This window comes from Aplosporella prunicola (genome assembly GCF_010093885.1).
Source record: "Aplosporella prunicola CBS 121167 unplaced genomic scaffold K452scaffold_13, whole genome shotgun sequence".
Classification (NCBI taxonomy): Eukaryota; Fungi; Ascomycota; class Dothideomycetes; order Botryosphaeriales; family Aplosporellaceae; genus Aplosporella; species Aplosporella prunicola.
Genome location: NW_022983541.1, coordinates 328915 through 345456, shown reverse-complemented (window position 1 = coordinate 345456; position 16542 = coordinate 328915). Strand labels below are relative to the sequence as shown.

Here is a 16542-nt window from a genome sequence, read left to right as displayed (position 1 = left end):
GACTCAAGGCGTGAACGAGCGGCTGAGGTCAGATTCGGAAGGCGACACGAGGGCGGAAACATATCAAAAGACGTAGTCTTTCTGCGGAGGTTTTTTATAGGATCGGCACCAACCATGTGGCGGGAGATCGACAAGGTATTGGGGGCTGATAGAGTCAACAAGCCAATGCAACCCTTGATAATTCGTGTTAGGCGGGTCTCGCGATAAGTGGTGGGTTACGGCCCGTACAGCACTCAGGTGCCCGGCTGTCATAAGTCGTATCGTTGCTCGAATGGGACGTGAGGAAGGCACGACGATGCTGCGGAGCGTGACCGCCATAACCATTCGTTCGCTCCTTCTCATCCAGTCTCCGTGTACTCGCCTATATATATTCCGCCTCTTTCTCTTCTCCATCTCTCCATTCAAACCTACAACCTGACGATCAGTATCTTCCTCTACCGACCTAAACTTCCAACATGCATTTCACCACTCTTTTCCTCACTGCCGTCTTGCCTCTCCTGGCGCTGGCTGCCCCTGTCCACCCTCGTGCTGTCTCGCCTACTCAGTACGAGATCCCGGTCATGAACGTCCACTTCATGGGCAGGGACAGCGGTATCCCGGGTGGATGGCCTGAGAGCTCCAAGTTCAACAGCACTTTGTCCTTCACCCTCAACTACCCCGACTTGGACAACGACAGCACACTGAGCACCACTTGTGATGGCAGCTGGGTCGAACACCAGCCGCTGACGGGATGGAATTCCTGCAAGGACAATGCTGTCTCCTGGAAGTTTGATGAGTTCACCAGCGAGGCCAACTTCGTCCTTAGTGTGAAGAATCAGGTTTCTGCCACGTAAGTTGACCATAACTCGTGCGTGAGATCTGAGCTGACGCGAACGTAGGTCTGCTTACACTGGAAATGTTGACATCACCGCCAATGCTGGAGGTGCTTACCTCACTTGTGTCGGTGGCGCTCCTCTTACCGGCATCAAGTGCAACTTGGACGGTATCTTTGCCGGCACCAAGCCTTCTCCGATCATCATCCCCGTGTCAGAGGTCTCAGCTCCCACCAACTAAGTCTCGTGGTTGTAAACATCTTGCCATGAGTAATGAAAGAGAAACGATGTAACAGGTTGTATGATGGAATAAAGACAAGAAGGCTGGCTGGTGTTCAAGAACGGGAGGTTGACTGGAACGAATTCTGAACTGTATAACCTTTGCTTCAATAATTACTGAATGAAATGTCCGAAAAGGCTAATTTATAAATCAAACACATGGTGTATTTTCTTTTGCCTTCCCATGATTATGACTTACGCTAGCCTCGATCTTACTCCTGTCCCGGCATGAGACTAGCAATGTGGTCCTGTTGAGAGTTAGCATTTTAAAGAAACCTAGCGAAAATCTCACAATGCCTTACCTCTTCCCACTCCGACAGACACTCTATAGCGCCGACAGTAGTGTATGCCTTTGATCTATGGTAGTCAGATCCGTCTGCGCTCAGGTATACTTAGTACACTTGGTCATTATGCTTCAAGTGTGGAATAAGACCTGAAGCGCGTATATTTCGGGACGCGGAGTAGTCGAGTATATTGATACAAATGGTAAGAAGAGCCAATTATGATTGCTTTCTATGCCTATGATGTAAGGAGGACAGAAGGGTCAAAATTTCAAGACAGAATTTGTCCATTCGGCGCTGCAAATTAGATCAGCCCTGCAAATATAGAGCCGAGGCTGCGAAAGGGCCGTCGACGGGACGGCCCGGGACCGTATCTGTAGGCGGGGTACTTGTCTAGCTTGTGTGGGAAAAACTTGACAAAGGTCGTCAGCCAAAGCTCGTCTTTATTTTCAGGTTGGACTCTCTTCTGGGTGTTAACCACTATCAGTTCGATGCGCGGCATGTAGAACAAGCTGTCAGGACATGTCCATCGCACAAGCACCCGCTCGCATTGGCTTCAACTGCGTAGAAACCATGAGCTATTGTGCCTGCAACGATACGATACCTCGCTCTTTCTCAACTTCTTAACAGCCGCTCCTCATGCAATCTCCCTGTCGTACGAGACGTTGCGGGACACCCATTTGAGTCGGATGCCGTCGGCTCCTGGCAAAGACCGATTTCCGTGGACCGCGCTCCAGTGCCGTCCGAGGTGCCGAGCCCGGCGCGGTCCAATCGAGCCTCACCTCGCAATCTTGGACACCTTGGGTTGGGAGAAAGGGAATCCCGGGATCTTGCTGCTACGGATCTGGCAGGTCTAATTGCCCGTAATTTGCCAGTTTTGCCTAGATATGCGCCGCAGGATGCCTGTAGTTGCTGGTGGTGCTCGGCGCTGCGAGTCAGCGATCGGCGGGGAGAGAGGCCGGCGCTGTGGGGTGATTGGTTAGTCAAGGGGGCTGGCCTCGGCCTGCTCTCGCGTGGACCGGAGGAGCAGGTGGCGGCCGAGTGCAGGAGGTCGTCTTCTTTTTATGGTGAGGTTCGCTCTTTTGTGCTTGGTACTTTATTTCCATCCTACTCCCTACCAGCGGAGGGACGACATCGACAAAAAGGAACGGGACGAGACTATAAAAAGAAAGACACAGACGATACTACCAATCATGGCTCCAGTAACGCCCTTGCCACCTCAAGAACGCATGTTCAACGGCAACAACCCCGAAACGTGGGTGTCGCGGCGCGGGGCTAAGCGTACCGTGCCCATGGAGGTCATTGTCGTGGGAATGCCGCGAACGGGCACGCTGTCAATGGTGACGGCGTTCGAGAAGCTGGGCTATGAAGGCGTCTACCATATGATCTCGTGCTTCGAAAACCCATATGACTGCGACATGTGGCGTGAGGCCGCCGACGCAAAATGGTTCGGCAAAGGCAAGCCGTACGGACGCGAGGAATGGGACCAATTGCTGGGTCACTGTAAGGTGAGTGACAGACAGAAGGTCAATCAGATGGACTAGCGCAGTTGATGCTGATGTTGCACCATTCAGGTTGTGACGGATTTTCCGCCTGCGGCCTTTGCCGACGACCTCATCGCGGCGTACCCTGAGGCCAAGGTGGTGCTGACGCTGCGCGACGAGGACGCATGGTTCAAATCGGTGGACGCGACCATTGGCGCGCAGATGCGGTCATGGCCGCTGTGGATGCTGTCGAAGGTCGAGCCGGAGTTCCTGGGGCGCTTCATGGGCATGGCACCGAGGCTATGGGAGGGCTTCTTCGGCGGACCCGCGTACCCCGAGGAGAAGACCAACAAGGCGGGCTTCAGGCGTCAAAACGAGCTCATCCGCTCTCTCGTGCCTGCCGATCGCCTGCTTGAATACCGCGTTGGCGAGGGCTGGGAACGCCTGTGCGAGTTTTTGGAGAAGCCGGTGCCGGAGGAGCCGTTCCCCCGCGTCAACGACACACAGAACATGCATGTTGCCAGACGCCGCATGCTCACCGACGCAGCGGCTAAGGTCGTCTCGAGAGCGGCAAAGATTTCTGTGCCGTTGATGGTTGTGGGCGTGGCTCTGTTCTTCGCCAGGAAGCGCGTTGTTTGAACGAGGACCTAGCTGGAGTAAGCGTGACGATGAGCATTTTTGTAAATAGATAGCAAATTTCAACGGCCAGCGCAAGAAAATAGCGGAATCGAAACAAGAGGTGCGGTCCCGGGCGGTCCGTTCTTATATACTCAGCCGCACGATGGCGCCATCCGCGCGTCCTCACATTGGCGGACTTCGGAGGTTGCGCGAGATGGCGCAATCCGCCCTGACGTCTTCACCATCTTCTCACGCTTGGCCAAGAGCACGCTTTACTCTAGCGCTTACACAGTTACATTCGACGTGTGCTCTTATAAGCTTTGCGGCTGACTATTTGGCAATGCGCGATGGTACCCAAGTATTGTGTTGAGCTCCACACCCATTATGGTAAGTCGTGGCCGCATTCAGCATACCAAAGACCAATTTCCGCTTGCGGCCGTACCACACCGTTGTTCACAAAAAAACCTGGCATGAAGATGACATGCGATTCTCTTCCAGTGTGAAGCGGTCCACCGGTCGAATCATGTCTTGGGCAGACAGTGCTTCGCTTTCGTGGAGAAGAATGCCTCGGGCTACAGATGCATTTTACCTTCCACAATCAGAGCAGATGGTTGCCTGGGAAGACACAAACAGTTGCTCCTGTAGGACGGAATCAGTTTCTACGGCACATGATCTTGTTCTACCAAAGAGATGACCCTGAACCGTTTCTGAACCTTTGTCTCGCTCTAGGCTCATGCTTCTCCGCATTCTCCTCGCGCACTGACCCCAAGCGTCAAGGCTGCATCCGCTGTCCTTTATGCCCCTTACACAGTCGTTTTCGTGCACATTCGCCACACCGCAACCTACCAAGAACACTTACAATGCTCTATTAGCTGCTCAACTATTTATAAGACATGTTTGCCAGTACAAATTCCAAGCTTACTAAGCCTCTATAGCTGTACGTTCTCATTTCATCCCTCACACTCCAATCACACAAAACTAACATCCTCTGAAGCAGTGGTAGAGCGCGACACTAGTAATGTCGAGGCCGTCGGTTCGACTCCGACTGGAGGCAGCAGCGGCAGTTGTCTGTAATCTTTTTTGCTCGCTGGCGACTCGCGAGATCATTTTTTTCGCTCCTTTGTGTCGTGGTGCGGGTCGAATGTGGGTGCGTGCGCACGAAGACTTTTTGTGGCGCACAAGACTCGGGGCCGAGATGAAAGTAGTGAGAGGACGAGGAAAGAGAAAGTGAAGAGAAAAAGAAAAGAGAAAAAAGCAATCCGAATCCGATGAAAATTCGTGGCTGGCAAGGAAGGTTGACTGAGCGTTGCTTTTCCGCGTTGTCTGTCTCTACCATCTTACCATGCAGTGCCACTACCGCATCCGTTGACCCGCCGACAACCCAAGACATTGCATTCCTCAAAAAGACAGCCTGTTGTTGCATATTTGAAGCCACTGTGGTTGCTTACTCCACCAATGCCATAGCCTTGGCAGTAATGTAATGCATCATGAGACTTCGAACAAAAAGAAAAGAGCATCAAAAATGCAATAACATACGAGTACAACAGCTGAGATTCACCAGCGGTCACCTGCTTGACTAGTTGGCCGGTCCACAACTTGTATACTGTATACCAGCGGATGAGATGGCTGATTTTTCTTGACCCATGTCCGTATGTGTTAGTTTGCTGTTGCGATTTGCTTTATGAGCTGCGGGATTGCCTGAGGATCCAGCGGACACAAGAGGTCAACGTGTGACCCCATCGGACCGTCGTTCACCATCAAAGCGCGATCAAGCACTCAGTGCTGTCTTTGTAGATTTGCTTCTCGAAAATTTGCGGTCGCCGTGACCACAACTATGGTGATGTCAGTCCAGTGTAAACTCTTGGTCGCTAGAGCCCAGAAGCAATACGAGCTGAGCTATAAAAGCGCATCGAGGGGTGCGAATCGCCTCAGCTGACCACTGCCAACTCCTTGATCACCGCACACGGATCGCCTAAGAAAAGAAAAAAGATGGTGAACCGTGAGAAGAGTGTGCTGTTGGGCCGTGGTGGAGCGTGGCATCGCTCCGAGAGAGAACCGCGCTGATCGCAATACAGCACAACAGAGCTTGCGGTGTCGTGAATCAGTCCTCGTCAATGGGCGATCTCGCGAGCCCGCGTGAAGCCTTATCTCAATCACGGTGACCAACGACGATCAAGGTTCTCTTTCGAGGAGCAGCGACCACACTGTGGTGTTCGCGAGACTCGTGTCCGATCCAGGCGGGAGCATGTCGAGATGTACATAAATGTGTACGAATTTTTTTCTTCTTGAGGACTGCGGGAAAAGGCCTCGATGAAGCGTAATTTTTTACGTTCGGACGTTCGGTGACTTGGGCGGATGCAAGATGGTGAACCCGAACAGCCCGCGTTTCCTTTGAATAATGAAAGAGTCGACACAGGTCACACGAAGATTCTTGGGGCATTCGCTTGCAGCTTGCAGCAAGCAAAAGCAGACCCTGCATGGAGCACATGCACCAATCGTTACCTTTGACATCTCCTCATTGATTCCAAGGCCGCCACGGCCGTGCCTCCGCCGGCTGAATCCCACGGGCATGTTGAGCCCCATGTTCATGATAGAGTTGGCCGCTTTTGTCGATAGTGCCCTGTCGCTGATGCAAATCCCGCGTCAAGAACGAGGAACAATACATATGCTAGCAGGCATCCCCGCACCTAGAGGCTTGATCCGTCTCCGGGGCGTGATAGCAAACATTGCCGCATCGCGACTTGTTTGCCCGATGATGACATGCATAAATCATGAATAATCTGGCAGTGTTCTCACGGGTCGGAAGTATCAGTGGATAGTGCCAGCATAACCGCACGCCCAAGCCTCATCTCCCAGCGCTTGTTAGCGGCTTATTGGGCGGCAAACATCGCAAGGTGCAGCACGTTGTCTCCGGCGATGACGGTGGTGAGCGGACCGGGGGCGGTTCAACACGACGGTGCAGCGAGCGGGGCACGGGGGCTCGTGGACCTGCAGGTGCGGGCCTGGAGTAAAGGCGTCGTGGCGGCAGTGGCGGAGCGCCACAACAAGCTTACAATATTGACAGGCTGCGAGGAGCCGAGGAGGGAGAAAGGCAGCAGGGGCAGCCGCAGAAAAGGGAGAGGCTGGCCGGCCTAGCCAAGACAGGCAACTCGACTGCGAATAAGCTGACGCCAGACGACGCGGCTTCGCGGAGCATGTGCTCGTCATTTTTCTGCTGCTCTGCTGGACGGGCGGATTGGCAAAGCGTTGAAGAAACTCTGTTGAATGTCGTGCCGTAGCGTGCGTAGTCTCGGACGGTCTGGCTGCAGCCCTCTTCCCCCAGAGGCGTTGGGCGCAGGCTCGAACAGGTAAGCCAAGGCGGGCGGCGTGGAGGATGGAGACGCGGCAGGCGATCCCGGAGCGAGGATCCCGCGGATACGAGGGGTGCGACGGTTGATCCGCGAGGGCAGTTGCAGGTTGGCTTGGAAGTTGGAAGCGCGCTTTTGGGGCTCTGGATTCGAGGGGCCCGCTAATATGACGCTAGAGAGGGTGAGGCGGAGGCTGGGGCGGTATCGTGACTGCGATAGGCCGGGGTCTTTGGTGGCCGAAGCGACGACGACGACGCGACACCTTTGCCGGGAGAGAGAGCTTCTTTTCTCAGCGCTTCGCTCGCACCACCACTACCCACGGCTCCATGTCGTCATGGCGTCTTTCTTGCCGCTACCTCTGCTCCCTCTAACTGGCCGCTAATCTTAGAAACATGTACTAGGAATACTACGTGCGCATCGCGGCGACACGCCGAGGGCGTCTTCGTCATCGGCGGCCATCACGACACGACACGGCAGTGATGAGTAGGGGGACGTGCGAGACCGCCCGGTGGAGCCACTAACAAGGTATGCCACGCCTTGTAGCCGCACCGACGCCCGCCGACCGAACGCGCATGCACCGACGGGGGCTTTGCTGCGGGGGCGGGCATATGCGTGTCGAGGGCAGGCGAGACAAACGGCGTTGAAAACGAGTGGCAGGCATTCGAGGTGCGCTGGTGGTGGTGGTGGTGGTGGTGGTGGTGGTGGTGAGACCCCGGCCGCGCATAAAAGTGCTACTTTGTTTCATTCGTTCACGGAAAAAGCGAGGGGTTGGCTGGGCAGTCATTGTCTGAGTCTTTGACGGTCCCTTTGACCTGAGCAGGGGCGATCATATGCCCTACCCCACACTGGCCAAGCTGCAAGCCTGCGTGCGGCACAAAAAAAGTGGAGGGTGAACACGCGCAACCGGCCAGCCCGCTTTGTTACCACCCAAAGCTGCCAGCCATCTTGCCGGCCCTCAAGCTTGCTGATCTCCAGCGTGTACAAATACCCTGTCCTGCACATCCATTCCCCTCTTCTTCACCTCTCCCTCATCCCACCTACCTGTCGCTCCAGCCGCCCTCTACACTTTCGCTTTCCCTGTACCTCACCACCATCCCCGAGGAGAGACCAAGATGAAGTACGCCGCCGCTCTTGCCGCCTTCGCTGGCGCCGCCATTGCCGTCCCCGCCGGCGTCAGTGAGACTCTTACTCCCACTGCTTCTGCCCCGGCCAGCTGCGCGCCAACCCGTACGTTGCACTGTTCCTTGCAGAACCCATATCACATGATCAGTGGCTGATTATTGCCCCAGACAGCGGCGACTTCTCTATCAGCATCGTCAATGCCACCACTGGCACCAGTGTCACCAAGCGTAGTATCACCAAGCGCCAGGATGAGTCCGGTGGCCCTGCCAACAACGCCCTTGTTCTTTCCCTTGACGGCGGTGTCTTGACCGACCAGCTTGGCCGCACTGGCTATATCGCCAGCAACCACCAGCTGCAGTTCGACAAGCCTCCTCAGGCGGGCTCTATTTACACTGCCGGCTTCTCTGCTTGCGGCAACGGCAGCTTGGCTCTTGGTGACTCGGCCGTCTTCTACGGTTGCCAGTCCGGTGAGGGCGCGGGCAAGTTCTACAACTTCTACGATGAGAACATCACGCCTAATCTCTGCTCGCCCATCTACATCAACATCATCAAGTCGGGCGGTGGCAGCGAGTCCGAAGGCGGCGCCTCTCAGCGCCCCGATGGCCAGCCCGCCGCCACCACCGCTGTGAGCATTCGCTCTGACGGCCAGCCCATCGCTACCTCTGCTGCCACTCCTGTCTCCATCCGCTCCGACGGCCAGCCCATCGCCACGGCAGACCCCACTCCTGTTTCGATCCGCTCGGATGGCCAACCCATTGCCACCGCTGAGCCCACTCCTGTCTCTATCCGTTCCGATGGCCAGCCCGTTGCTACCCCCGAGCCTACGCCCGTGTCGATCCGCTCCGATGGCCAGCCTATCGCTACCCCCGAGCCTGAGCCCACCCCCATCTCGATACGTTCTGACGGCCAGCCTATTGCTACTCCTGAGCCTGAGCCTACGCCTGTCTCAATCCGCTCTGACGGCCAGCCGATCGCCACTCCCGAGCCCACTCCGGTCTCCATCCGTAGCGATGGTCAGCCCATTGCTACCCCCGAGCCTACCCCCGTCTCGATCCGCTCCGACGGTCAGCCCATTGCTACCCCTGAGCCTACTCCTGTCTCCATTCGCTCGGATGGCCAGCCCATTGCTACTCCCAACACGTCTAGCTTTGTCATCGCTACTCCCTCGACCCCCACTCCTACGCCGACTCCTCAGGCTTACACGGGTGCTGCCGCACCCGTCGGCGTGTGGGGTAGCGGCCTCGCCATGGTGGGCGCCGTCGCCGTCGCCGTCGCTGTGCTGTAAACGCCAGCGCCGCGGCTATAATTTTTACTTCTTCCAGGTCGCGTCGTCGATCGCCGCTGGCTTGAGACAGCCAGCGTCGCGTGCGGCAAACCCATTTGTTTGATATCACATTTTTTCCTTTTTTATTTAAGAGATCCCTCGCGGAAGCAAGCCATATCAAGAGACCATTTTTTTATTTTACCTATTGTCACGCCTGAACATAACGACTCGCACATGGTCTACGATCTTTTTCTTCCGGGGCACTTAAACATACATCAGCGACATGATTACTCAAATGTCGCCCTAACTATCGGCTCCATTGCATAGCATTGGCGGTTTGGCGACTTGTCTTTTTGGTTACTTGATCTCGTAGCTAGTTAACTGCAGCGAGAGCAAGTGCATCACACTGGTAATGGCGCAGGGAAGCCCTTTCCCGGAGGGCGTAATAGGGTAATCAATCTATCAACATCACTCAATCAACCATGAAGCGCAACTTCTTCAGTCTTTTGTTCAGTCTTTTGTTGTTCATTGCACAGCTGAAGCTGCCCACCGCCCACGACCGCGGTGGGTGCAAAAATAGGTAAGTACGAAGTAGGTGCGAACAAGCAGCGCAGTCCAAGTCCCTGGCGTCCTCTCGGTACCACTCGCACGAAGATTCACAACCACTCTCGCGTACTACCTAAAATCTTACGGGCAGACACTCGCTCCGACGCGGGCCCGCGGGGCCACAGAACCGAACGACTATCGCAACCTCGCGCAACTTCATAACCACCTACCTACCACCAACCCGGCACAGGTCAACGATACTCGACGCAACCTCCCTACACACGGGTGGCGCAGTCGCGCAGAAGAAATTACCCACGGGTTACGCGCGCGTCCTTGCGTCGTTTCGGCGCAGGCCAAGCAAGCCAAGCCACCTGCCTGCCTGCAGGGCAGCCTGCCGCAGAACCGCACTCCCTGGCGCATCAGCACCGCGCACTTTCATCAAACGCCACCCTGCCTTACGCACACACGCACACACACTCGCACACCGCACCGCCGGAGAAGAGGCCTCCGGACAGACGGCTTGACAGCCGGCCGGCCATCCATTCGGTGCGCGTGACGTCACGGGCGCCTCGCGTTTCAGGTCGCGATGCGCGCGGCCACTCGGCCACTCGCTCGCTGACTACCTACGACGACGACGTACGTGGATGCTTTTTGTTTTTCAAAGTGCGCGTTTCTCGTCGAGTCGATGCGGTGGGACGGGTGTGGGCTACCTAGGTAAGTGGGCGCGCACGTCATTTCTCTGCAGCGGCCAGCCCGCGCTGTGGGGGTTGTGATGCCATGCGCGCGGCAGGCTTGGTGGGTTGAGGGCGGATGGTTTGTTGAGGAAGTGCGTGCTTCGTGCCTATGCAGGGACGAGACGCTGGTGATGCAGCTGCGGGCGCGGCTTTTGTTGCCGTTGGCTGGGGGGACTGGAAACTGGGGCTTGAGGTCGAGAGTGCTTCTGCGTGTGCGCTGTGCCGCGCTGCTGCTGCTGGGAAAGCAAGAGTCGGGTGATACTGGTGCGTGAAGGTGTTTGGTGTTTAGTGTTAGGACGCTGCCTGCCTGTTGGTTGTTTCGTCGAGGTTTCTTCTCGTCCAAGAGGCACCTAGGTTTGTTGTCCATCAGAGCACTGGTTTGGGAGCGGCGGCTTGCGGTCTGGCGCACCATCATGCCGGCAGGCTTTCGCTGGTTGTCATGCCTGCTAGCCAGCAGGACGTTATCTCACGCATCTCCATCTGCCGTCTACATTTCACAGCAGACTCACATCTCCTCGCAAACGCAGCAGCCAATCTCTCCTTTCTCCTTCTCCTACTCCAAAACAATATCCTTAAACCCCCGCTCAGCCCTTGCCCACTTCGTCAAAAGAACCCAGCCAACACTGATCCTATGCGCGACACCCTCCCGCCACCCTACAAACAAAACATTCACGACCGGGACGGGGAAAAGCGGCGTCCCTTGGGCATCAAAGCAAGTATAACTAGAACCTATCCGCGTACACAACTCTTTCGTCGAGAGTTGCAGCGCCCGCGGCGCCAAGCAGCGGACCTCATGCGCCACGCTCGACAGGGACAGGGCGACGAGCTCGAAGCCTGCATGTTCCGAGTCCAGACATGGCTGTACTTCGGTTGCCACTCTGGGCTCGCCAGCTTGTAGGAGGCCGATGGGCTGGCTTGCTGCGTCTAGGATCTCGTAGACGGGGTGGTGGCTCATCTGGCATAGCTCGTGGGGTACGTGGGCACGGAGGCAGAAGGAGGCGGTTTGCGCGCGAGTGAAGAGGGCGCCTTTACGGTGGTGGTGTGCGGGTATGTTAGTGCGTGCGGCTGGTATCCTCTCTGCTTGCTCTTCGGTTCGCTGGGTGGACAGCAGCTCTGTCCGAAAGACTTTCTCGGTGGGCCAGCGAGAGGTGGTTATTCGTGATAGGCGGGGGAAGGGGGCGCCGAGCTGCTCAAGAAGGCCAGGCGGTGCGTCCGCTTCGAAGCAGCCTTGGCTCCAGGCGATGGCTAGGAAGAGCTGGGGACACGGGCCGTCTTTCTTTTCTCTCCATGTTTGCCATTGGAGGGGTTCGTTTGAGGTTTCGATTTTCCTGGCGGCTTGCTTTTCGCCTTGGTCCTGGACTTCAGAGGAGCACTCGGTCCATTCTACCAGCGTCCCGATGAAGCGATGTTCATCCCAAGGGTAAGGGAATATGCTGGTCCTCCCTGCAATGGACGCCCATGTCCAGGAGGGCAGTACGGTGTCAGAGTCCCGTAGGTGGTGGGCTTCATCGTATTGGAACCTCCTAACATGGGACCACAGAATAGCTTGATCGAAGTCTGCATGCGGCAGGCCATAGCTAAACGGCCCGTCCTCATAAAGTGCGCTTGCAATGCCCCAAAAGGCATTGTAGATGTCCGACTGATATGTAAGGGTTCTCGCGCTATACTCACGCAGGTGGAAATCGAAGTCCTTGAGGGTGCAGTGTCCCGAACGGCGCACTTTGTTCCTAGGGCTTGTAAAGCTTGAGAGGGCATATGGGTTCCATTTGAGCCAGGATAGAGGGATGAGGAAGTGGTGGTCTTCTCGGTCAAGGCCTTCTTCGCACTCGAACCACGCTTCTGCGGCCGTGAAGAAGAGTTTCCGCCTGGAGAAGACGGCTTCTTGGTATGTCCATCCTCGGGTATGCCAGACCGTCTTGCTGATTAGCTCGTCAAAATCGGGCAGGATACTGGTGACTTGGAGGCCTGAGAAGTCTGTCTGCTGTTGAAGCAGCTGGCGGTCTTGGCTGACTCCTGCGATTGGACAGCCCATGGTGTTTCCGCAAGCGCTGATGATGGTCAACACTGTAGACGAAAATATCCATGCCATTGAGTTGATTTGGCGCTGTTTGTTTTCTTGATCATCCTGGACGATGCATAGCAGGTCGACCCAGAGATATTCTTCGCCGAGGCGTTTGCAGATGCTCATGGCATCTTCGATAGTGCGGGGAAGGCTTTTCAAGCTGCCTTCCTGCTGCAGCTCGGTGATCCTGGCTTTGCAGAGCGCGTGCCGTTTTACTTCGGGCCCAGGGCGCGCACCCCAGACATAGCTGAGAGCCACAAATCGGCAGTCTTCTCTCGGCTCCACAATCCTCCTCTTCCTCACGTCTATTACCCGGAAGTCGGAGAGGGATTTTAGTCTTGAAGAAGCGCTTTGGCAGTGGGAATGTCGCTCGCCACAATTCTTCAGCCAGCGTTGGACTTGCTCCCATATTACGAACTGTCCCGCGAGAGGCTTTGAGGAAACAGGGGTGACGGCATCTCGAGAGGTTTCGTCCTGGAAGACTTCAGGAGCAGTGACGGAACGGGGATGGGCTTGTAAGTCAAGTACGGACAGTCTTGATCTCATCAACAGCCCGTTTATCGAGGTGTACATTGTAGCGTCCAAACACAACGAAGTCCTATCCGACTGCGCAGGCTTTTCAAGATAAACATGCATTTTGGAAAAGTTTTCATCACGGCCCGGATAGCGGACCTCTAGGATCTTCCGGCCAGTGCTGGCTACAAGGCGGCAGAAGCAACATTGGTGGCGGCGCTCTTCGACGTCGGCAAACGAGCCCATATCGAACAGCAACCACGCGTCACGCAGAGACAGGCAAGTGAGCATGTGTCTGAGGCGCAGATGCTGGCAGAACTGGCAGAGCTCTGCTGGCGGCTTGTCTGTAGCAGGACACGAGGAACAGTCCTGGTGGAACAGGTAGTGGCGGTCTTCTGGGGTGACTTTGAAGTCGTTTCTTTGCCCAAGAAGGCTTTTGCCGTGCTCCTCCGTGTACGGTCTGTATGCCTCTTCGAAGCAGGCGCAGTATGGGCAGTCTTTCAATCCTGGGCTTTCGGAGCTTGCGTTTCCCTGCTCTTCAGCGAACCCATCTTCTACGATTGGATTTTCGTGCAAGCGGTTAGATGGACTTTCGAAGCCAGTGAGCTCCTCATCGGGGATGGCTCCTGCTGGTTCCGGCTCTAGGTCAGTCGCGCCCATGGTCTGTTCTAACTTATGACGTGTTCGTTGAGAAAGATGAAACGATTAAAGAAATACAGCCTCGAATTCAAAGCGGATGGTTGATGCCAACAGGTAAGGTGAAAGTATTGTCGGAGGTCACGAGACATTGAGAACAGGAAGAGGTCAGAGAAGTGTGCCAATCACAGCGTCGCATTCTTGCAAGGATGATGAGGACGGTTTCTCGCGCTAAAGTCCGAAAACTTCAACAAACATCGAGTTCTGCAAAGAAACACCAAAATCATGTACAAGAGCTCGGGAGACACGAATGGCTTGTCAATGGCGACACCTATGACGATTGACGCGCGCGCGCGTTAAGTAGTTAAGCTAGCGGGCTGCTGCCTGGCCGCCACACGCGCGCCGCGTTCTTTCCGCCTTAACTTCAATCCCGATTTCCTTGCTTTTTATATTGGGCATTTCGCTCTCTGAACTTTCCTCTGTCCCTACTCTCTCAATCACCAGTCTCTTTCTTGCTCTCTGTGTTTCTACTAATCCCTTTCCCTCGCCATATCTCCCACCCTTTCCGGGAATGGCGCGCAAAGTCCTCAACAGCCGCACCAACTCCACGCTCACCTTCCCAGACCACAACGGCCAGCCCTACGTCGTAGTAGGCGGACGGCCCTCACAGTGCATCTGCGGCAGCGCAACGTGCGTTCGTAAACTAGGGATCCAGCTCTACCTACTCAAGAGCGAGGAAGAGACCACCACAGACGGAGCTGCCGAAGAAGCGGCGGCAGCAGCAGCAAAAGAGCAAACACAAACGCAAGAGCAAGAACAAGACTGGAAGCAAGCCGCTACCGCCATCGGCGCCGCCTTCCTCTCCAGCGACGCCATCGCCGGCTGGGGCAACGCGCGCAACCACTGGCCCCGCGTCGACGTGCACGGCCCCCAGCCGAGCATTGCAGCTTGCATCGCGCACCACAAGCGGGAGAAGGCCTGGCGAGCGGCGCAGCGCGCTTCCGCAATCACAGCCGCACAGCAAGCCGGCAAAGAAGCGCGAGCGGCACAACGGCGCGCCTCGGGCACGGCCACAGACGAGGAAGAGGAAGAGGACGAGGCGCGGCGCAACCCTCTCCGCGGCGCGCACCCCCTGCCGCATATCCCGGCGACGTGGGTGGCGGGCGCGGCGGCCTGGCACCCCTGGCACAGCCGGCCGGGGCACCGGTACCGCAGCTTCGTGCTCGCGGTGCCGGCGGACGGTGAGCGCGGGGGGTGGAGCTGGGAGAGCGTGAGGGAGCGGACGGGGCTGTGGCTCGCGCAGTTTGAGCAGGATGTTGCGGCTGCGATGGAGACGGAGGAGGCTGATGACGAGCAGGAGGACGGCTGGGTCAGCGTTTATCGCGTTGATTGGGGCCCAGCTGAGAATGTGGAGAGGGTGTGTTTAAGGGATGGTGTGCGCGCGAACGCGTGGGACGTGGCTGTCGATGAGGTCATGGGGAGCGTGGAGGCGCGGCGCGCGGGCTTGACGCCTGGGTGTCGCCGCTCGTGGGGGGATGTCTGGATTGATGCGACGGGCGCATTTTCGGATTGCATGTACAAGCCGTGTGTGTGCGAGCGGTGCGATTGGGGGGAGGTGGGACACGCAGGGAAGTGCGAGTCTGAGCTGTGAGTTTGCTGCTTCTCCCAAGTCTCTGTCCCGTTAGCTAACCATCCCCGCGCGCAGAGAAGAGCACTTTTTCGGCGACGACGGCCAATGCGTCGCTTGCCGCCAAGCGACCGAGTACCGTCGCCGCAGCAGACGCATCCGGAAACGGGTGAAGATGGAAGAGAAGGCCGTTGCTCTTGCTCTTGCTCTTGCTACCACCACCCCCACCACCACAACAGCCAACAACCAGAAACAAAACACGAAGCAGCCCTCAAGGCCCGAGCCGTACTGGCTCAGACTCAAAAAGGCGCGAGAAAAACTACTAGCAGAGCGAGCACAAGAACGAAAGCAGAAGAAGGCAGAGAAGAGAGGAAAGCAGAAGAGGAGGAGGACAGATGGTAAGGCTGCTGTTGCCTCTACCATCACCACCAGGGAGCCGGGGAAGAGCAGGAAGGCGAAGGAAGAGGGGGAGAGGCGGCGGAGGGGGCTGTGAGAGTGTGGTATATATGCCATGGAGTACAGTGCCTAGGTACGGTATATAACATAACATTACGCACTATACACACTTAATACAGCATAGCACCTATAGCCAGACAGGCAGCCAGACAAGCAAACAGTCACGTTTCCAGCTCATACAAAGGCATAGCAGCAAAGTGGAAGAGGCAAGCAACATCTCAACAGCACACAGCTTAGCCTAGCCTAGCATAGCTTCTCAAAAAGCACGAGCTCGAAGAGCAAGAGTAACTTGACAGTGACGATGACGATGACAGTGAGGATGAGGAGGACGACGATGAGGAAGGAGCCAAGCCCCTCGAAACGCAACCGCAGCCACAGCGCACAGCGCGCAATAAACGCGCCAGCGCAGCGGGGTGCTTGCTTGCTTGCTTGCATGCTAACGAAGTAGCTAAAGAGCTCGACTCCCCCCACCCCAATACCACCAACGCACCCCCTATTTAACACCTACAAACCCCACTCTTATCCCTCTTTCCTTCATCTTCTTCTTCTTCTTCTTCAGCTCCACTCTATCCCATCCATGCACAGCATACGAACTTTATACGAACTTTTCCTTCTCCTGACAGACACCCCTTGTGCCCCAAGCCCCCACTAACTCCACTAACCCCACTAACCCCACAACCACAACCCACCCACCCATGACGCCAATAATGCTGCGAAGAAGAAGAAGCGCAACAGCAAGAGCAAAAGCCACCCAATCCAGT

At 56.2% G+C, this 16542-nt stretch overlaps 5 protein-coding genes and 1 non-coding gene across 6 annotated transcripts; 5 read left to right on the top strand and 1 right to left on the bottom strand.

The window, feature by feature from the left end:
* Positions 1-382: 382 nt before the first annotated feature.
* Positions 383-1317, top strand: K452DRAFT_287625 (uncharacterized protein). Its single transcript, XM_033540512.1, has 2 exons — positions 383-829; positions 879-1317. The coding sequence occupies exons 1-2, from the start codon at positions 456-458 to the stop codon at positions 1051-1053; spliced, it is 549 nt and encodes a 182-aa protein (XP_033397385.1). The 5' UTR covers positions 383-455; the 3' UTR covers positions 1054-1317.
* A 1284-nt stretch (positions 1318-2601) lies between these two features.
* K452DRAFT_228059 (uncharacterized protein) lies at positions 2602-3495 on the top strand (the record flags this gene model as incomplete). Its single annotated transcript, XM_033536935.1, has 2 exons — positions 2602-2880; positions 2947-3495. 2 exons carry the CDS (start codon positions 2602-2604, stop codon positions 3493-3495), a joined length of 828 nt encoding a protein of 275 aa, XP_033397384.1.
* Positions 3496-4458: 963 nt separating this feature from the next.
* Positions 4459-4528, top strand: K452DRAFT_t88. The gene has a single exon. It is a non-coding gene; the product is annotated as a tRNA-Thr (tRNA).
* A 3405-nt stretch (positions 4529-7933) lies between these two features.
* K452DRAFT_228155 (uncharacterized protein) lies at positions 7934-9228 on the top strand (the record flags this gene model as incomplete). The annotated part of the gene is made up of 2 exons (XM_033536942.1): positions 7934-8048; positions 8111-9228. 2 exons carry the CDS (start codon positions 7934-7936, stop codon positions 9226-9228), a joined length of 1233 nt encoding a protein of 410 aa, XP_033397383.1.
* A 3081-nt stretch (positions 9229-12309) lies between these two features.
* On the bottom strand, positions 12310-12876 carry K452DRAFT_204684 (uncharacterized protein; the record flags this gene model as incomplete). The annotated part of the gene is made up of 1 exon (XM_033536086.1): positions 12310-12876. A coding segment is annotated over one exon (567 nt), but the record flags the coding sequence as incomplete, so codon positions are not given.
* Positions 12877-13996: 1120 nt separating this feature from the next.
* K452DRAFT_31822 (uncharacterized protein) lies at positions 13997-15921 on the top strand. The gene is made up of 2 exons (XM_033544133.1): positions 13997-15345; positions 15404-15921. The coding sequence occupies exons 1-2, from the start codon at positions 14270-14272 to the stop codon at positions 15816-15818; spliced, it is 1491 nt and encodes a 496-aa protein (XP_033397381.1). The 5' UTR covers positions 13997-14269; the 3' UTR covers positions 15819-15921.
* The last annotated feature ends 621 nt before the right edge of the window (positions 15922-16542 follow it).